General features: G+C 40.0%; 1 protein-coding gene across 1 annotated transcript in view; it reads left to right on the forward strand.

Annotated features, from left to right (window-relative positions):
• LOC117656646 (A.superbus venom factor 1-like) overlaps positions 1-22,223 on the forward strand; it is a 109,019-nt gene extending 86,796 nt beyond the window's left edge. Inside the window, exons 21-30 of the mRNA XM_087886535.1 lie at positions 3,027-3,177; positions 4,819-4,873; positions 5,645-5,732; positions 7,157-7,246; positions 9,195-9,300; positions 12,246-12,335; positions 14,043-14,126; positions 17,284-17,367; positions 18,862-18,997; positions 21,923-22,223. Coding sequence (XP_087742661.1) covers positions 3,027-3,177; positions 4,819-4,873; positions 5,645-5,732; positions 7,157-7,246; positions 9,195-9,300; positions 12,246-12,335; positions 14,043-14,126; positions 17,284-17,367; positions 18,862-18,997; positions 21,923-22,064 — 1,026 coding nt within the window. The 3' untranslated portion in view covers positions 22,065-22,223. The remainder of the gene's footprint in view (positions 1-3,026; positions 3,178-4,818; positions 4,874-5,644; positions 5,733-7,156; positions 7,247-9,194; positions 9,301-12,245; positions 12,336-14,042; positions 14,127-17,283; positions 17,368-18,861; positions 18,998-21,922) is intronic.
• The last annotated feature ends 207 nt before the right edge of the window (positions 22,224-22,430 follow it).

Raw genomic sequence — 22,430 nt, forward strand, 5'->3', positions numbered from 1 at the left:
CAGAGGGCTGAAAAAGTTATTTCTGACTGGTCCTCACACTTTTGACCAGTCCTCGAACTTACGACTGTCCTCACATTTTACGTTTTTGCCCTATCTTGTCACCATGGTGAAGAGAAGCAGTTGTGAAATGAGTGACATGGTTGTTAAGAATGCTACAATGGGCATAAATGATGACCAGTCATAAGTGCGAAGACCGGTCAAAAGTGCAAGGACCTGTCAGAAATCACTTTTTTCAGCCCTCTGGGTAGTCCTTTTGTGCATATGGACTACTCAGAGGACTGAAAAAGTTATTTTTGACTGGTCCTCGCACTTTTGACCAGTCCTCGAACTTACGACTGTCCTCACATTTTACGTTTTTGCCCTATCTTGTCACCATGGTGAAGAGAAGCAGTTGTGAAATGAGTGACACAGTTGTTAAGAATGCTGCATGGGCATAAATGTGAGGATGGTCATAAGTGTGAGGACCGGTCAAAAGTGCGAGGACCTGTCAGAAATGACTTTTTTCAGCCCTCTGAGTAGTCCCTATACACATAGCCATGGCCATCCGGTCACATGACCAGCTAGCCATGCCTACCCAGTCACATGACCTCCAAGCCACGCCCACAAAATAAGCCACGCCCACAGAACCGGTAGTAAAAAAAATTAGAACCCACCCCTAGTTGGGGGTCACCACAACATGAGGAACTGTATTAAAGGGTTAAAACTGTATTAAACTGCATTAGGAAGGTTGAGAACCACTGCCGTAAGAGAGAGGCAGTGTGGCTGCAAGAGCAAAAGGAAAGCCTCATGTTGGCACAGGCGTTGCAACTCCTCCGTGATATCGAAGAAAGCTGGAAAAGCCGTGAGTTTTATGGGTTCCCTGTGGAGAAGGGAGGAGATGGTCCCAGGGGGGAGCCGGAAGAAACAGCCTGTGGGGGAGAGGATGAGGAAGCTGAGAAAGGAACATCTCAGGCTTCTGGAGCTCAAGTGAGGGATGCAGCAGGCCAGGGACCCCCAGCCTTGCAGGCCCCCCCCCGCAGACGTAAGAACCAAAGATTCCCCCCCAACCGGAAATATGATGGGAATCTGAAGACCTTGGGGGTTTTTTTGACCCAAGTGTGGAACCACATGCAGGACTGAGGGGAGGACTACTTATCAGATGCCACTCGAGTGAGATGCGTCACGAACGTCTTAGAGGGAGCAGCCGCTGACTGGATGGTGGTCCTCCACAATAATAACTCCCCCTTGCTGAGAAACTACAACCAGTTCATGGGGGCTCTTAGGAGGTGGTTTGAAGACCACCTAGCTGAATGGAAGGCGAGACTCAGAATGAAGGGCATACAGCAATGCCGGAGATCAGTGGCAGAGTATACCCAAGGATCTCGCGAGCTGGCACCCTACATGACAGGGTGGTCAGAAGCGGCTCTACTGGAGAGCTTCAAAGATGGGCTGAATGAAGAGATATACAAGGACTGTAGAGGCCGGGGAGTCCCCGAAGATTTGCAGAGTTGGTATATAGTAGCTGAGGATGTGGAGATTGAGCTGGCCTGAAGCTGACTCCGAGGGGGGCATGCAGGAGACCCGTCATCCTCCTTTCACCGTAAAGAAGCACCTAAGATGGCCGAGGGGAGAGCGGAATTCAAACCGAAATCAAAGCCCTTCACCTGTTTCAAATGTGGGAAGGAAGGACATCGGGCTGCCGAATGTTTCTCCAAACCAGTGCCAAAGGCCACCGGCTTGGGACCAAAGAAGGCCGACAAACCACCCGCAAAAACCCGCGGCACGAGGACTTCCGGTTGGCTCCGCGAGCCTCGAAGATGCTCTTTTACGAGCGCCCGATCCCCGGTTCCGTAAAAGCCCCAGAACAGCCAAAAAACAGCTGTCTGGAGGCTTGGAACTCTCTCCCTGGGCAAAGGGGAGAGAGAGGAGCCAACAGGCGGAGGTAGAGCCCCCCAAGTGTGCTAGGAGAAATCCTGGGGCGCGAAGGGTGTGGGCTCCCTATTGAAGCCTGTCAAGCTGCTCCGACCAGGGATGACTCCGCTAAAGCGGACCTAGAAGCCGCGACCAAAATCTGCTGAAAATAAATGGGGGGACTTTTAACATCTTTACTTTGATTGCAGACAGAGCAAATCAGGAAAAAAAAGGAAAAAATTGCAAGTAACACTAACTCCGATTTAAAATGCAGAAAATGGCACCTGAGGGCAGGAGGAGGAAGCTATTAGGGAAAGTGCTTGTTAACGCTTGTTAACGTTTGCAATAGTGATACAGCTACTGGATTACACCTTAAGAGAAAGTTTTAAAGTGGAAGCGACCAGATTCGCTTAACGGCTGCAGTGATATACTTAACAACTATTGTAAAAAGGGTCATAATATTGGGTCCAGTCACATGATGACTCACTTAATGAATGCATCGCTTAAGGTCAAAATTCTGGTCCAACTGTGGTTGTACATCAAGAACTACTTGTATTACTTTCTCTATAGCGATGGCTCTTACAGTCTTTTCCTTTCATTAGGAATTCTTGATTTAAGAAGCATGCACACTTCTCTCAGTTACAGCTGGATCCGCTCTGCTTTTTCTTCCAGTTATCACCAATGGCCTCTAAGAGACCATTATTTCTAAATAACCAATACCCTTTTATTGGAAGCTTTATCCTCCACTTTGTTGGGAGAAGAGGACATTTTAATCACTTCTCCATTGCATCTGAAAACAGATTTCAGGTGCTTTAAAGTTACTATACACGTTATATTACTATGAATGTACACATACATAGAAATTGCAAAGATTGGTGCACAATAATTTGGTTAGTTTTACATTCATTGTGTCTTCAGAAAGTGGCAGGAAAGGAGTTTTCTTTATGATTTGATTTTGTTGATACCTTGCCAATATATTGTTGTTTCTTCATCCAAATATTTGATTGGGTCTTTCTTATATTTTGAAATCTATTCCACCTCTAGCTCATATCAGGTTACAACAAATACAATCCAGTAAAATCAAAATAGCCAAGGAACTGCAGTTGATGGTCATGTTAACCCTGGTTGCTTTTCAGACCAAACTCAATGAAGACTTCACTGTGTCAGCATCAGGTGATGGAAAAGCAACAATGACAATTTTGACGGTCTATAATGCACAATTGCAGGAAGATGCAAATATTTGCAACAAATTCCATCTTGATGTTTCTGTTGAAAATGTCCAGTTAGGTAAGTTTGGTTTCCTAGAAATATAGATCGTAATGAAGTTTCGGCGCGGTGGGTGGGGGTGGGGGTGGGGGGTGGGAATTAAAGTTTTAGTGTTCACAGTGTCAGAATCTCAATGTGGAACAAGCTTTCTCTGCTATTTATTCATAAAAAGTCTCTCATTTAATAGAAAATATTATTAACCATACTTAGTTGAGATCCAGTACTTGCAGTCAACAAACCAGTTGGGATTTGGACAGATGGTCAAATAGCCATAGGCCAGAAGGCCTCTTGTTGTCCACTAAGTCTCCACTGTTCTAACTAGTTGCACCAACTCTTAAGATTTGAGGTAAAAGGTGCCAAAAAAGAAAAATGACCTAATGGCATTCCTAATTTTAGAAACTCCAGAAAGGGAGATTAACTCCAGAGATTTTTGGCTGCTTTCAATTCATGTTGATAGGTTTACAACAGGATTCAATTTTTTACCAGTTTTATATCTGTGTACGATTCTGAGGCACTATTACATGTTTATCTCGTTTTTCCTTTGCAGAACCCACATTTATTTATCAAATTTTTATGCGTCTTATCTCGCAGTTCAAGGCAACTCTCACTAGGTTAATATTTTTACTGCTTGCTATGGTATTCTTTCAATACCTTAATATAATAAGTTCAGTACAACACTTGTTGTGCTGCTGGTACTTTTCTTAAGCTTGGATACTGCCCTATTTGTATGTAGATTGCTGGTTTACATGGACAGATTGCTTGTCTAGAGTTTGCTTGTCAGCTCTTCAGGCTGAAATTAGTGACCAACTCAGCAGGTGTGTTCTATTGGGCTGCCCTGCTCTCTGCCCTCTCTTCCATAAAGACTCTGCAGGAGGACAGTATGGATAATTGTTGAATCTGGCACAGTGGACCATAAAGAAGTTGTTTTGAGTGTATCCCTGTATAATAGTTGTAATGTCCCTGCCCAATAAGAGGGATAATAACATGGCAGGTTCAGCTGTTTGTGATGATAACGATTCAACTGGGCAGAGGATTGTGGTGCATGAAAAAGAAGTTATCTTGGCTACAGAATGGTCTGCATCAGATGTTGTACCCTTCTGGTCGGTGAGTCAATTGTAAGAGGTGTCTATTTAGGACAGAATATGTAGGTTTTGTAAGAGCCTGAGATATCTGCCTGGTTCTACCACCTCCAGAAAAAAAAGGTACATTGTTAAGACTGTCAAGAATGCTACTAAGGAATGTGGTGTTGATGTTGTTGTGCATCTTGGCACTAAGATGTGTTTTCTGTGCACAACACATACTTCAAGTTCAATGGAAAAATCTATAAGCAAGTACAAGGTACCCCAATGGGATTGCCCATATCAGGCCTAATAGCAGAAGCAGTCATGCAATGACTCGAAACCAGTTCTTCAGCGACTGAAATTGGGTCTGGATTTAATTTATTATTCTTTGGTTAAACATTCCTTATTCATTTGATTTCTTTCAAGAATTCTTTCAAAAACCAATCAATTATAGAAATAGAGGGTAAAAGTGAATAGATTAATTATTGGTTTTCAAAAGAGATGTTACGGCCAGTTGGACAATCAAACCTTTCATCTTTTAAAAAACTGCTAAGAATTTGTGCAGAGTCTGATTTTTTTCCCTTTCTTTTGTAATTTTTAGATTTCAAACAGGCAAAGGGAGCCAAGGGAGCCCTCAAGCTCAAAATCTGCACTAGGTAAGAATGCTGAATGTTAAAGAAAACTTTGGATTGTAACAGGATATTTAGAGTAATAACTTGGTGAAGCAATTTTGTTACTTTACAAGAAAATAGTTAAACGTTTCCCAACTTTATACTTTATCTCTGCTTGTACTGTATATTGATCTGTTTTCTGTGCACCATCCTAATTTGTAACATTTTGTTGGTGGTGGATAAAACAAAGAGCAGGATTTAAGTCACTGCAGGTCCTTTAGATTGATTTAGGGATGTAGAAATTGCAATATGCTACAGCAGGATGGCAAGTACATGAATGGGAAACCTCCAACTATAGGCTAGACTCAGAAGTTGAGAAAAATAACCCAGGAGACGGTAATGGCAAATATATCCCATGTTGATGGGAAAATTCCACAAACTTGTTCATGAATCCATCAGATGTTGAGCTGGACTCAAGAGAACTATAGAGTGAGACTAATGATAGGTCTTCAGTTTGGTTTTGTCATTTAAAGAACAAAAATACATTCCATTTTGTGCCTTAATGCTTCTGACTCAGTTTTCATCCAAAATCATGACCTTGCAAAAACTTCCATGAAAATTGTTATGGGAGTTAGGAGCACATACATTGCGGTGGCTTAAGTGCCAGCCTATATGACATGACAATAGTTGGATTTCTCCCCTTCAAGATGAATCATTTTTAAAAACAGAGCACTGCCCTCATAGCAATGAAGAGGAAATTATTTCTGAACTAGGAAATCCATCTTTGGTCATTTTTTTCTCCATTCTTGATTTTAGGTATTTGGGAGAAGTTGATTCTACAATGACGATAATTGATGTTTCTACGCTGACTGGTTTTCTCCCTGATGTTGAAGACCTTACAAGGGTAGGCAAGCTTTGGATGGGGCTTGAAGTTGCTGTTTCTATAGTTCACTGAAGATGCTGAATTAGAGAATGTATTATAATTAAACTGCAGAGAGAATGAATGAAATTTCATTACCCATAAATGAATCAATAAGATGCTGAAATTTATTTCTATGACACATAAAAGGCATTATCTTTTAATAAAATCAGAAAAGTGCATCTCTTGTAATGAAGTCTTGATTCTGCAAAACTTTGTGAATCTAGTCAGTTATTTTAATTTTCTTGGAGATTACTCAGATGTTGCATGATTCAGTGGGCAATATATATATTTGGATATAATGTAGTGCTGGAACAATGGGAGAATATGTGGACGAAAGGTATAAAATTTACATTAAATTATAATCTAAAAGAAAAATTTTATAAGATGATATATCGTTGGTATATAACACCAGATAAGTTGTCCAGAATGTATAAGGTATTTCAAGTGAATGTTGGAAATTTAAATGTAAAGAAGGGACATTTTATCACTTATGGTGGACATGTGATAAAGCAAAGAAATATTAGAGTAGGATTCATATTCTAATACAGAAAATTCTTAAAGTGAATATAAAGATAAAACCAGAATTTTTTCTTCTGGGTCTAATGGAAAAAGACTTGAAACTTTTTTAAAAAAAACTTTGATGTTGTTATATATGTTGACGGCAGCAAGATTACTTTACACACAAAAATGGAAGGACACCTTGATTCCTACAATGGATGAACAATTGCAAAATCTGATGGAGTTAGCAGAGATGGCCAAATTGATTGTTTTGATTAAAGAAAAATATATAATTACTTTTGCTTCTACTTGGAAACCACTTCTGGACTTTGTGCTTGTGGTAGAAAAAAATGAAACTTTGATTTTGGGCTTTACCGATTAATAAGTTTGTTGTTATAAAAATGGCTAGTTTATATTATTATTATGCAGAAGTAAAAAGTTGAGGTTTGATGTTATTATCATTACTGCATCAAAGGGAGTAGGAAGTCAATACTTTTTCTTTCTTTTTTCCCCTTGCCTCATACTTTTCCCTTCTCTTTTTCATCCTCTATTTTCCTACTATTTTCTTTTTACTTTTGTATTATATATTATAAAATAATAAAAAAAGGAAAAAGGAAACTACTCAGATGTTGACTACAAGCAATGATTTCCATACTGACCCAGAAATTGATTGTAGGGTGAATTTGACTAGAAGAAGGATATTGGAATTTCTTTGACAAATTAATTATATTAAAACTCTTTTTGGTTGTCTCGAAGTCTCTCAGGAAACCTTGAAAATATTTTCAGATTTTGCTATAAATGTAACACAGTACCAGTACAAATAGCTTCAATCATCTGCAATTCCATGTATTTGAATCATCTGCAACTATTGAAGTAAATATCATCCTTTCTTTTCTTTCATTGTTTAGCTTTCTAAAGGAGTGAATGGATATATCTCCAAGTTTGAAATTGACAATAATATGGCTCAGAAAGGAACTGTTATAATTTACTTAGACAAGGTAAATACATATGGAATCAATTTCTTCGAGTAGTTGCATGGTTGGTTATTTGGTTTGCTAGGCAAAAAAGTGTTATACTGAAAAAGATAGGGTATATATTCAGCAAAATAAACCTACTTAATCCATCGTTAACTGCAACAGATCATATACCTAGTAAGAAAGAGATATAATCATATCTTGTAATATGCGATACTTATATTCGAAGACTGCATGTCTGCTATATTTATCCATAATTGGATAAATGTAGTACTGCCTCCTGTCTGTTTTCCATGATTGCAATAAATTACAAGCCACCAGCCCTTGAGCCAGTAAACATATACTGGCCTAAATTATGCTACCAGTCCATATTCTGCCACAATCATGAGGATGGTGAATGACATTGTCCTTGGTAGATTTCTTCCCTTCCACTAAGCATCATCTGTTGGGAGAACATCACTCCTCCTAACATGGGGCAGGGTGGGGCAGTCTTAAACAAATGCTTAGAACAGCATATCTTGCCATCTGTCAGGTGGCCTGACTTATAAATGGTAAACAGGTATAAGAGAGAAGCATGGAGTGAGCAAGTATACCCCATCCATTTTGAAATCTCAAGCCCACCCTGATATATGTTGGTTCAGCTATTTGGGAACACAGCTCTAACACTTTCCCAAAAGAGATAAATATGGTTAATGAATAGCTTACCTCACCAGTTAAAGGCATGGAGGGGAGTGCAGGTTGGAATAGGAAGGTGTAATTGATAACAAAAGAGCTACATCCCTGACAAATGCTGCAATAGGACGATGGTGCCCAAATAATGATGATATCCAAGCAAACGCCCAAAGCTTCGAGTTCTGACCTTGAGGCCTGCAGCACCTGAAGTAACCAGGGAACACCCAAGGAGAATTAGCATGCTAGAACTGGCTATCAGAGTTGTGGGATTATTATTGTGATCTCTAGCAGTTATCTTGATAAAAACATCTTGCATTGATGATTAGAGATTTTCTCCACTTGCATTAATCTCAGTACTAGCACACCTTGGCCAGAACTTATTTTCTGATATACCTGTAAATTGTTCCTGCATATGGCTCACAGTTTCTGGTTAAGACAGACTGAAGGGATCTTTCCTTGAACCCATGCCAAAACAGGCAGCAGGTGAAACCAGACCCCCCTCTGGTTCACAGAAAAACCTCTCTCCACGGAACAGGTCCCTGGTGCCCAAAAGGTTGGGGGCCACTGGCCTAGGTCACCTAATGCTCTTTGGATAGTAAAAAAGAAGCATGGAATATAAATGAATGAATGAATGAATGAATGAATGAATCTGAAAGAAGACATGACAGAATAGTGCAAGTGTGTCAAGCTCAATTTCATTGAGGGGCCACATCAAGGTTGTGTTTGACTTTGAGGGGGCCAGGGTGGATGTGGCCAGCTCGAGGACACTCGTGTCAGGAATGCCTGTAGTGGCCCAAGTGCTCTGCCAGCAAAAATGGGCTACCAAGCTCCATTTTTGGCTGCAACGATCTGCAAACCTCTGCCAGGGAAAACGGAGCTGGGGAGGGCCATGGGTGGCCCTCTCGAGCTCCATTTTCCCTGGCAGAGGCACCACAGGCTGGTCCTTTGCTGTTGCCAGGGCGGCCACATGGGCCAGATCTAAGCACCCTGTGGGTCGGATCCATCCCCTGGGCCTTGAGTTTGAAACCCCAGGAATCGTGTGTTAATTCTCTAACTTTTGACCAATATTTTCTGAGACACCATTTCAACCTGCAGGTCCTCTCACCATTTCCATTGTTTACCCCTTCTTCTGGGAAACCTGGACAGATTTGCAGAATTTAGTCCTTTAATCACTGGGTCAAACCTAAGGAATGTGGAATAAGCAGTTTCCTTGAGGTTATTCGGATGGAGGTTTTTTGGGGGGGGGATTATCTCCATGGATAAACTGGCACCCACAAATTATTTTCTCTCTCCATCCCAGGTCTCCCACTCTGAGAATGAATGCCTGCAATTTAAGATTCTCAAGCATTTTGAAGTTGGTTTCATTCAGCCAGGATCAGTCAAGGTGTACAGCTACTACAATCTAGGTAATGGCAAATGTATTGAATACACTTCTCTCCTCCTAATTTCCCTACAACAACACTCTGTGAAGTGAGTCAGGTTGTGAGAGAATGACTTGGCCAAAGTCATCCAGTTGGCTTTCATGGCTAAGGTGGGACTTTACTCATGGACTCCTCCCCCTTTCTAGCCTGGTGCATTTACCATTAGACCACACTGGCTCTTTCCAAAGGAACTCAATGGTATTGAAGCTTGGAAAAACTAGGCAAAAAGCCCAACAACAATTGATAGTTTATAAAAACATTCTTGATTTTCCAAAAATCTCTTTATAACAATTTTATAAAAGGTGAAGAATGAATCATTTGGGAATATTGAAGGTATATTAAAGGTAGTGACACAGAGCTCAGTCCAATGCTTCGGCAGCCTTCTGGTCTGAGTTTCCTTTGCTTGCCTCCTGAGGGGCAGAGAACAAAGCCAGTGACACCAAGATCCTGTTTTTCTTTACTCAGGTGGGCAACGTGATGCTCATCTTTAGGGGGGAAATGTGGTACTGAGCTTATCCTGGCTGAGGAAGAGTTTTGCCATTCTAATTAGTATTTTGAAAGTTCATTATCATTTTTATTTCTGAATAGCATTTTCAGTGCAGCTCTTTAACCATGAAATGTGCAAAATCATGAGAATACTTCAGAGAAAATTACCTGTAAAACCTGTATCTAGTGGCAAAATTGCAAAAAAGACTTTGTTTGGAAAACATACCCTCAAATGCATACACATTTCTGAAATGTTAAAAGAATACAAAATAATTGATTTAAAAAATCTCCAGTCTAACTAATCAGACCTGACATATTTGCCAAGATGGAAATGATGAGAAACCAGAACCGACAGACACCCATGACCAGTTCTAATTCCCTTTTGTTGGCAGCACAGATCAATGGGTTGAGTTTTAATTTCAGGAAAGGATGTGCCCATCCAAGACATTCTGCTGCGCAAAGCATTTGCACTGATTTTGCATATAGACGCAACCCTAAGATCGCTTGCTGTGTCAAAGGGCTCGGGCAGGCTACCTAACTTGCCTGGAAGGTCAATTTGTCCCCATTTTGATCCCACTCTCACTAGGTCTTGTTAACTGCGGTGAAAATATGGCCTGTAGTCTCACTTATAAGGCACTTGTAGTCTTTGCTTACCAACACACATGGGATGCTGCAAACGTTCAAAATTACAAAGGTGCTAAAAAATAATTTTGTGACTAATCCTTCAATGACTGTTGTAGTATCCCAGGGTCATGTGAACACATTTTGCAACCTTCTGACAAGCGAAGTCAATGGGGAAACTAGATTCATTTAACAACTATGTCACTAACTTAACATTACAATGATTCACTTAACAGCCGTAGCAAGAAAGATTGTAAAATGGGGCAAAACTCACTTAACAAATGTTTCACTTAGCAACAGAAATTTTGGGCTCAATTGTGGTTGTAAGTCGAGGACTACATGTATTGGCCTACAGTTTCAATTATAAGGCATCTATAGGCTTTGCTTATTGACGGCCATGGTACAATGGCACTAAAAAAATAACCTTGTGTCTAATCCTTCAGTTTATAACTATTGTTGCATCCCTCAGTCATGTGATTGCCATTTATATCATTTGCGACCAGCACACGTTTGCTTGGAATAGCAGAATTAATATGGTACGGTTTGAAAGGTGGCAGTAAAATTGTAAGTCATAATCATGTTATTTTTCACTCTGTAACTGCATCCCTTTGATTAATGATCAAGGGGATGTAAGGTCATAAATTCAGTTGCAGTCATAGGATTTTCTGCCTAGCAATCAAATTGCTTGTCCTGATTGTGATTACTAAGTGAAAACAATAATACTATATTTTAGTATTGGTACTGCTAATACCAGAGTCAGGGTATCATATGTGATATTGCACAGAAGCTCCCTAAAATTGGAGACTTTAATACTAGAAGAAATTGGTTTTATAACAGACTATAAGAATCATAACTATAGGTAGTCACCCACAAAAAACCTCCCATTTGATAAACTGGATCCAGACTTACAACCATGTAGTTTGCTTAATCACCATGAGATTCAACTATTGCAATGACTCATTTAACAACCATAATTAAAATGGTTATAAAACAAAGTTTGGTCATGTGAAGACTCAACATATGACAGCAATGATTTATGACCAGAATTCAGGCCTCAATTGTGGTTATAAGTTGAGGACTACCTATAGTCTATTTTATGTTATGGAAACATGGCACATATAAGGAGGCATCAAAGGGGGCTAAAATGAGAAATGTAAACATTATATTGTCACACCAGAAGCCCCACACATTTTTTTTTTAATTTGATTTATATGCCGCCCTTCTCCGGAGACTCAGGGTGGCTTACAATGCGTTAAGCAATAGCCTTCATACTTTTGTATATTTATACAAAGTCAGCTTATTGCCCCCACAAACTGGGTCCTCATTTAACCTACCTTAGAAAGGATGGAAGGCTGAGTCAACCTTGAGCCTGGTAAGATTCGAACCTGCAGAAATTGCAGGCAGCTGTGTTAATTACAGGGTGCATTAAACCATTGTACTACCAAGGCTCTAAAATTAACATTTTATATGTTAATTGTGGCATTGCATGCATGCCCAAAACTTGCAATTCAATACTATTTGCAGAATTCTACAGATGTCCATGTTGTAACTTCCTAACTCCATTAGATAATGGGATATCCTCTCTTATCTATCTTATTGCATTGTAGGGCTCTGTGTTTCTCAGGTAAATGCTTAACAAAACTCAATCAGCCAATCAACACTCTTAATAAGTTTCCATTGCACAGTCAGGTGACACATGTCCTAAATTGGAAATCTCCTTGAGAAAAATGGGTTATTCTTTTGTCTTTCTAAGTAATTAAATCTATAATCATCATAAATTTCTTGATGTGACATGTCGACATAACTTTTAATTCTTCCATTAGATGAACAATGTACCAGATTCTACCATCCAGATAAAGGAACAGGCCTTCTCAATAAGATATGTGATGGTAACATTTGCCGATGTGCAGAAGGTAAGTTGGGACATACCAAGCTGGTCAACACTCTGGAAGATAGGCTCAAAATCCAGATGGATCTCGATAGACTTGAACTCTGTGTCTTATCTAACAAAATGAAATTCAGCATAGAGAAAAGTTAAGATTCTATATTTAGGCAAGAAAAACCAAGTGCACAGGTATAGTATAAGTAGTACCTGATTCAATAGTAATAACTGCGCCAAGGATCTTGGAGTCCTAGTGGACAATCACTTAAATATGAGCCAGTGGTGTGCTGCAGCTACCAAAAAAGCCAACACAGTCTTAGTCTACATTAACAGAGAGATAGAATTAAGATCATGTGAAGTGTTAGTACCACTTTATAATGCCTTAGTAAGAGCACACTTAGAATACTGCATCCAATTTAGGTTACCACAATATAAAAAAGATGTTGAACCTCTGGAAAGAGTGCAAAGAAGACTAACAAAGATGATTAGCTGGAGGCTAAAACATGTGAAGAATGGTTGCAGGAATTAAGTATGTCTACCTAGAGAAAAGAAGGACTGGGGCAGTGGTGGGTTGCCCCCGGTTTGCACCGGTTCTATAGAACCGGTAGTAAAACCGGCGGGAGGGTCCGCCCACCGACCCTGATGTCATCAAAACGCTTCTGCGCATGCGCAGAAGAGCGTGTGCTCGGCCCCATTGCAAACCGGTAGTAAAGGTAAGTAGAACCCACCCCTGGACTGGGGTGACATGATTGCAATGTTCCAATATCTAAGGGGCTGTCACAAAGAAGAGGGGGTCAGCCTATTCTCCAAAGCACCTGAATGCAAGACAAGAAGCAATGGAAACTAATCAAGGAGAGAAGCAACCTGGAATTAAGGAGCCATTTCCTAACATTTAGAATTAATCAGTGGAATGACTTGCCTCCAGAAAATGGTTGCTCCAACACTGGTGGTTTATAAGAAGAGATTGGACAATGTCTGAAATGGTATAGGGCAGTGATGGCTAACCTTTTCCCAACTGAGGCCAAAAGCGCATGCTCCCGAACCCTCAAAATGCATTTCTCGTGCAGCCCCCCACCCCCACCCCCCGCGCATGCGCTCACCCCCCCCATGCATGCGCTCATCCCCTGTGCATCTGCATGGCCCCTTGCACGTGCCCTTCGTATGCGTGGCAGAGACCCGAAGACCAACTGCCCGGTGGGAGATGCGCACGCATGTGGAGTGGAGCTGAACTGGGGTGACGGCTCGTGCCCACAGAAAGGGTGCTCCGTGCCACCTCTGACACCTCTGGCACGGGTATAGGGTTTCCTGCCTGAACAGGGGGTTGGACTAGAAGACCTCCAAGTAGTCCCAAATCTATTATTCTGTTATTACTGAATTATTATTTCAGAGCATAATAAACCTTATGTCAGGATTGCCTTTGAAAAACCCAGTGTTTTCTTTGTTCCTTAAATATAGTACAAATCTTATCTGATTTTCTTTTCAGAAAAAATAAGGCAGCAAGCATTTGAAATGCCACATTATCAAGTAATTATGTAATTAGCTCTAGATAGTAGGGTCTTGCATTTAAATTAGTCTTATTTTTTCTGATTATCAAAGACATAATTATTTATGTCTTCTAAAAATGAGATGTTATCTGCTCTGTGCTGGCTACTTTTTGCCCTAGCCATGTCTTTTAAATCAGAACATGTATCCTCAACAATCAATCCAACATTCTGTCTTCTCTTTTCTCCCCTTGAAGAAACCTGTTCCTTGCTCAACCAGCAGGAAAAGATTGATCTTCCGTTACGAATGGAAAAAGCCTGCGATCCAAGTGTGGATTATGGTATTTATATTGTAGAATCTTATTAATAAAGTAGTGGTGTCTTTCATTGTCTACATCTAATTAACAAGAAGTCATGATTTGGAGCAGCCATTTTGAATTTATTCATAAAATGGATTTTTTTACCCTCAGAATACACACCTTCATCCTGCAGTGATATTTTTCTAGTTGACACGGTGCTGCTTGTGTCAAGATTTCAAGTAATACACCCATAGCAAACAGAACTCCGAGGCAAGCAGTTTCCTCAAAGAACAAGTTTATTGGATATATCATATTGGCCCAGACTGGTAAAAACCAACTCTAAAGGTCCCCGCAGTTTTCACTTAATTAAAACTAAAGGTTTTCCCTCCTTTCCCAAACAATCAGTCACATGGTCCAATCAAGGTGCTGTCTGGTTGCTTGGAAACTATACTCCTCCTCTCTTCAGCCATCTGTGGAAATGTCCTTGGTTCTCAGGAGAAACTATTTTGTTTTGGCTACAAAACCCCAACTATCTCTATTCCCCCCCACCTCTATTTCTCATCACCATTGTGGCAAAAATGAAGCCTCCAAGATGGTCTCAGTCAGGCTAGCTTCAAAGTTGACAGAGTTAAGAGAAAGAACTTCCTGCAAGAAAAGAAAGGATCCAATGGACTTTATGAACCCACTCCAGAACTTGGTGGTGAATTGGACCCCCTTTCAGAGATGATCCTGCAGGGAACCCCATGCAGCCTATAGATGTGTTTCACAATCAATTTGGACAGCTTATTTGTAGATGGGAGATCAGTGCAAGCTATGAAATGGGCTTGTTTAGAGAATAAGTCTATTACAGTCCAAATGACCGCATTTCCCCCCACTATCAGGGAGTTCTACAATGAAGTCCATGGCAATCTCCTCCCAGGGCTGGGATGGATCTGCCACTTATTGGAGCAGTCCTGGGGGTTTTCATGGTCTTTTTTTCATGGCTGCACAAGTGGCACAGCTCTTGACATAGTCCTCAATCTCCTTCTTTATCTTTGGCCACCAAAATTGCCTTCTAGCCAGGTGCAGGGTTTTTACATAACCAAAATGCCCCGCTTGCTTGGAGTTGTGACTTTCCTGGAGTATTTGGAGCTGTAGACTATTGGGCATGTATAGTTTTGAACCTTTCCACGCTAGTCCAACTTTGAGGGTCAGCACTCCCATGTTGTCCATGGGTAGTATGGGTCATTCAGTAGTTCATCTTTTAGCCTTTGGTTCATCACACCCCCATGCCCCCCGTGTTTCTTTGCCGCTTCGCCTGTCCCCTGGTTGTGGCTTGTGCTGCCAGTTGGGAGGGAGGGAGCATGGCATGGACCACCTCCTCACATTTGCTGTCATGTTGTGGTTTACGTGAGTCATCCACCCTGGATGTATTTCAACTCAAAGTTAAACTATTTAAAGTACTGCGCCCATCAGAGTTGTTTTGGGGAGAGTCTTTGGGGGTGGGGGGGGGTGTTGAGTGCCTCCATATTTTTGTGATTGGTCCACACCTCAAAAGGCACTTGGCTGTCCTCAAGAAAGTGCTGCCATGTTAGCTAGTGCTAGCCTCTGTCAGGCTAGTTTCAGAGTTCGTTGGTGTGTTATTTACCTTCCAGTGTAGCATAACAATTCATGGCTCCTAAAAACAGATCTGTATCAATGAGTAAGCAGAGCCAAAACACTGAGATTCAGAGAACATTTCCATGCTGCACACACTCACTGTTTTCACTCTCAATTCTTCAAAAAGCAACATGAAGCCAAAGTGCAGTAATCTGCATGGCCCCAACTTCAAAACCCAGAGCTTAAACACTACAGTACTGTGAAGTGGAGTGAGGAGAAAGTTTTCACAAAAGGAGGAAAGGATTTCTTGGAAGCTTAGCCCTGTGAGGTAGCCCAGACAGGAAGAGTAACCAGGCACATCAGCAGAATCTTTAGCATAAGGTTACATTAAACAGATTTGTGAAGACTGAAAGTATTTCTCCCACCCTCTTTTTCTAGTCAAATATATCAAATTTCTATACAAATATATCAAAAAGAGCTACAAGATTCCAAGAGAGAGAGATAAATGGCTGACTAAAAAGTCAATAAATGATGGAATTTCAAAAAAGTTAAGAGATTATGAATAATGAGAAAATATATTAATAAAATGGAAAAATACAAATAGGGAAAATAATAGTATATATATTAACAGATAATACATCTTATAACTAAAAATAAGTTAAATTTAGTAGATGGAAATTTAGAATTAGGTAATCTAATTGTATTATTAACATTAATTTGGAATATTGATGTTATGGTGGAATAATGAGTAATTTTTAAAATATTAAATATTAGTAATTTAGTAGGGGATAACAGATACATGGCACAAAAAATGTTATGTTTAAATGAATTAATGGGGAAAATGATAAAGAATTATAGAAAGAGAATAGTATTGCTGAAGTTGGAAGATTAGGATTACACATACTTATTTGTATTATTATTGTTAGCGTTGTTTAAAAAAGATTTGACTCCGTCAGTGCACTGTCCACAAAGTATCAATGGTATGAAAAGAAAACTGTAAATAAAACATGTTTTTTTAAAAAAAGGAAATAATGCACTTTCAGACTTGCAAGATTCTGTTAATGCAAGCTTACAATAAAGTAATTTTAGTCCATCTGGCCATACTTCCTGTATGGAAGAATGTCCTTGAATGACTGGGTGGACTGGGCATTAACATTTGAACCACTATAAGTCCATGTATTTGCCATACGCTAAATAAAATAAATCCTGTCTGGACTACCTCACATGACTGATAATAGTATCACACTCATAGAACCAGGGCACCTCTAGAGAAAATACACAATTTGCTTCCATGTACCCCACAGTGGAGCTAGTACTCAGTGGCCACACCTGGAAGATTCTAGACTGCCACAAAGATCCAGCCTGGAAGTGCCCATAGTCTAGGTGGAAACGTTAGCAGTACCTGTCCCAAAGGTGCTTTTCCAAAAGGCAACTGGACTTTCTTGGTAAGAAAGGAAATCCAGTTGCCTTTTGGAAAAGCACCTTTGGGACAACCATGACCTGGATGATTGGGAATCTCCATAGACAACTAACAGCACCTGTGCCTCACTGATTATGCCGCTCATGGTGAAAAATAATCAGCTGTCTAATTGAGTATTGTTTCTGTCTTTGTTCTTATAAGTCTACAAAACCAAGCTGCTTCGGATAGAAGAAAAAGATGGTAATGATACCTATGTCATGGACGTTTTAGAAGTTATTAAAAGAGGTAAGAATTTTTCCCTGAAACAAACATTTTCTTTAAATCTGAAAGTTCATTTGAACCCTATTTGAAAGTTCACATTAGTCTATTTAATTTGATTTAATTTAATTTATTCAGTTTAAGTGCCACCTCAGTCTTAATTGATTCTGGGCAATGTAGAATAAAATTGAACAAAATAATAAATGCAATATAGTAAAATTACTAACGGAATAGGAAAAAAGAATAAACAGCAAAAACAGATGCTGAATCCAGTTGATATCATCCATACCCCCAAACGTATCAGACAGGAGCCCAATCACCCCATGGGCTTGAAGCCAGCTCTTGAAGCTTTCTAGCAGGGTGGGAGTTACCGAGATATCGGGATAACTTCACCTACCTGCTCAATTTTCATCTCTACACTCAGAATCTCAGTGTTTCCCAGAATTTTCCTTGAGTAAGAATGCTGTAGTTTTCTCAAAAAGTAAAAGAGGGCAGCCATTAAAAACCTCAAGTGTCAGTAGGACATATTTTATTGCACAGAAGCGCACATTTCTATGGAACAGTAAAGTATTTCCCATTGGAAGTCAGATAGAAGTTCTCTCAAAATGTGCATGATTGAATATTTTCCAAAATTTTTTGTAACACTTTAGGATTCATCATCCTCACAAATGTGTTTCAGTAATTCCTTCAAGCTTCCCTTATTCATGAATTATCAAAAGGAATAATGGAATTTCGGTCTGCTTTCTTAAAACAAAGTCTCCCTTTTAATGCTTCTGGTTACAGTAAAGATGCAGAAATAGACGCAGGTCTGGTGAATTCTTTTGCTTGTAAGAGGAGCATGCCTTTAAATTGATCTCTTCACTCTTTTTCTGTTTTAAAGAGAGGAAACATCTTATTCCTCATCCTTATCACTGTTATTCAAACTCACCACAGGGTTTTTCTAAACAGAATGTTTCTGTTTTAGATAAGGATTCAGGATTTTGTCTGTGAGGAAGTGGAACTAGGGATGAGTTACATCAGAAAAAAACGGAGGAGCCATTTTTATCATTCTACCAGTTTTCTGTATCCTGATCAATCTGCTCCAGTGAATCAGAAGATCCTCCAGAAGATCCTCAATGTGGGAAGGATCTGTTGTAGAGAGGCTGCCAATGGCCACCCTTCCCTCTGCAAAAATGGCCTTCCTTTCACTTCTGTTGATAGGAATCTTCCCTGGATGAGCTGCAGGCAGATGAGGTTAACTTGAAAAGTGCTCTAGTACTGAGATAGGGAACTGGTTTTTCAGGGTCAGATGCTGCAGTATCTGTGTTGCGCATAATTGGCCTCTCTGAGGAAAAAGGTAGAGCTGAGAAGATGGTTTGTTTGCCCCCGGGTGATAAATATGGACCAATAGCAGTTGAAGAAAGGGCTAATGCATCCACTAAATACAGCTATTCCCTCTTCTCTGGTTACTTAACATTACTTGCCAATGTAAGACTATAACCCTATTAAAATATTTATTCAGATTCTATCTAATTTCTGCAGGCACTGACCGAAATCCACAAGCAAAGGCCCGCAATTATATAAGTCAAAGGAAATGCCAGGAGGCTTTGAATCTGAAGGTGAATGATGATTATCTGATCTGGGGTCTCACTAGTGACCTGTGGCACATGAATGATACGTACGTATTTCACTATTTTTTTAAAAAAAATCCTAAAATTTTATAGACTTTACTTTCCTGCTATCAAATCCATAGAACCCCTAACAATATAACTACAGTGCCATGGAATGTTGTGTTACATCTTTGAAAGCAACCCTAATCTGAATCTATGATGATGATGATGATGCTATTGGTTCAGTCGAGTCCAGCTTTTGGCAATTTTATGGTTCAGGTCCCAAAGGTGCTTTTTCAAAAGACAACTAGACTTTTCAAAACCTTTTGAAAAAGCACCTTTGGGACAATCACGACCTGGATGACTGAGAATCTCCGTAGACATTTAGCTATGTTACAGGTCTCTCCCTATCTTCCAATCTTGCACTTTTTATTTGAGTTTTTCTATGGTCTGGCTAGTGTCAGCTTTGATAGTGTTCAGCCATCATGTTCTTTGATGCCCTGGTTTCCTCTTACCATTAATTGTTCCAAACATAATTGCCTTCTCTAGTGAATTCCCCCCACATGGCATACCAAAGTAAGTGAGATGCACTTTTGTGATTTTTGACATTTCTGGTGTAATGGGCTCCAGTACTCACTTTTCCTGTCCAAGGAGTACTCAGGAGCCTTCTCTAGCATCAGAGCTCAAACAAGATATTTTCTTCCTGTGTTGCTTTTTTAAGGCCCAGCTGTCACAGCCTTAAGTAGTTTCAGAGAATATAATAGAGGGAACTAATTGCCAGTCTGATGTCTTTGCTTTTCCATATTTGGCTCATGTTCATCATTGCTGTGCAACCCAGGACAATCCAATGTTTTATTTCTGGGCTGCATTCACAGCTTTGAGCTATTTGCGATCCTAGGAAACTGAATTTTTCATACATTCTATCTCTTCACCATCAATTTCTATTTTGATATTTCCCTTCCTTACAGTAGTCATGAGCTTGGTCTTTTTGATTTCCGGAAGATACCAAAATTCTTACTTCTTTGATTTTATTGAACAGATAACAGAATAAGAGTTTGGAAGGGACTTTGAGGTCTTTTAGTCCCTATACCATTCTAGATAAATAGCAATCCAATCTCTTCTTAAAAACCTCCAGTGATGGAGCACCCCCAAATTCTGAAGGCAAAACATTCCACTGATTAATTGTTCTCTCTGTCAGGAAATTTCTCCTTAGTTTTAGGTTGCTTCTCTCCTTTATTAGTTTCCATCCATTGCTTCTTTTCCTGCCTTCCTGTGCTTTGGAAAATAGGCCGGCCTTCTCTTTGTGGCAGTCCCTCAAATATTGGAATACTGCTATCATATCACTTCAGTTCTTCTTTTCACCAGACTAGACATACCCAATTCTTGCAACTATTCTTCATATGTTTTAGCCTCCAGTCCCCTAATCATCTTTTTTGTTATTTTCTGCGCTCTTCTCATCTTTTTTATATTGTGGTGACCAAAATTGGATGCAGTCATTATAAAGTGGCACTTCATATGGTCTTGATTCTATCCTTCTGTTAATGCAGCCTAGAATTGCATTGGCCTTTTTGGTGGCTGCAGCACATGTAAATGATCTTTCGATATTTCCCAATATTTTTTCCATGATCCAGAGCAGATTTCCAATATGGTCATGGGTATTACAACTCCTTGAGAAGCTGGCTTGGACCTCTGGTAATTCTCTTTCAATGATTGATGCTCGATATAGTTGCATTATTTTAAGCAGAACCTTTCTGATTTGAGAAATGAGAGCAATTGTATGATAATTGGAGCAATCAAAAGGAGAGTCGCTTTTTTTTTGGCAGTGGAATGAAAACTGGGCATTTCCAATTTTGTGTCCACGTGTTGGTTTCCCTGATTTTATGGCACAGGTCTTTAATGTCTCTGGGAGTACAGGTATAAGGGTCTGCCTCTCCTCTTCATTCAAGAAAGCAAAACTCTTGAAACAATTAACATTTCAAAAGGAATATTTTATTGAAAGAAAAGGGATTGTAAGACAAAGGAAGCAGGATCTGAGGTTTTCTGCATAATTCAGTTAGGATAAAGCAGTTAGAAACCCCTCCCCTCAGTTCGGTGTTGAATAAGCCAATCCACAGGTGCAAAGTTGTTTTGATAATCTCAGGCTGAGAAGGTGATAAGAAATTGTTCCCGGACGACTCTTGTTGGAGGCTTTGGAACTGAGACAAAACAGATGGCCCTCCCCCCTTACATTCCCAAGAAGGTAAATCAAAGTACAGGATACATAGGCATCAGGAAAAAGGTTATAAACTGAGGAATGCACCCAGGCCCCCTCCACACAAGAATGGCAGTGTCCCAATAGGGATCTGTGGGACCTGACAACAGTAATTCAGTGTTGATAGTGTCAACACCTGGAGTCTTGTTGTTTGGGAGTTGGTTCATCGTCCATATGATCTCTTCCTCAAGGAGGCCGGTTCTATTTCTACTTGTCTTGCCTCCTCATCCTGAGGCTGGGCCCCTTTGCTACCCGCATACAGCTATTCTGTATATTCTCGCCATCTGTTCTTCATGTCTTATTGGTCGGACAGTTCTTTCCCTTACTTGTCTTTAATGATGCCTTTTTGAGAAATAAATGGTCCTCTGACCTTGTTGACTTGCCTAAAAGCATTCTTGATGTGACCCTTCATGTAGTCTGCTTCAAGCTGTTTACATCACTCATCCAGTAAACTTCATTGTTCTTCCTTACTGCCCTCTGGAAAGCTGCATTCAGTCTTCTTGCTTCTTCCCATTTGCCTGCTGCTTTGGTTGCTTTTCTTTGCTCAGCTATTTTGATGGTTTCATCTGAGAGCCACCTGCGCTTTTTCTCTGGCTTCTTGTGTGGTATCTTCTGCAAGGATGAAATGATTAAAATGTATAAATGGACTAAGTCCAAGCCTAGCACATTGCTCCAACAGGAGACAATTGAACCAATTTCCTTGCAGGCCTAAATTTTAAGCTATCCTGTTTCCTCTTTCCAGAATTTCCTATACCATTACGAAGAACACCTGGATTGAGAGATGGCCAAGTGAAGAAGAATGTCAGGATGAAGAATTCCAGAATTTATGTATAGACATTGCCCAGTTGTCTGACATATTGAGTATTTTTGGATGCCCCACTTAATGTTTAGAAAAATCAATAATAGGAAGAAAATTCTCAGAAGACAGATTTTTGAGTCAATACATATATGTTATTTTGCCTCTGAATTTTTTAGTTTTCTGTCATTTGCTGTGCTATTTTCCCTTAAATTGTTTATACATAAAATAAACAATTGATTTCTTATTTGGTGTCCTGTTGATTTTTTTTTTTATTGAAAAAGTTTTCAAATACAAATTTTTCCCCCTTTTTTCTCCCCCCCTCCTCCCTAACCCCCCCTCACCACCCATCCCCCCCTGTGACTTCTTCACAACAAAAGCCTAATTCATAACAGATTACATAATATTTTACCATCCCCTTACTCCCTCCTCTAAATACTGACCCTTACTTGCT

The sequence above is a fragment of the Pantherophis guttatus genome, chromosome 2 (assembly GCF_059756535.1).
Source record: "Pantherophis guttatus breed Tessera chromosome 2, ASM5975653v1, whole genome shotgun sequence".
Classification (NCBI taxonomy): Eukaryota; Metazoa; Chordata; class Lepidosauria; order Squamata; family Colubridae; genus Pantherophis; species Pantherophis guttatus.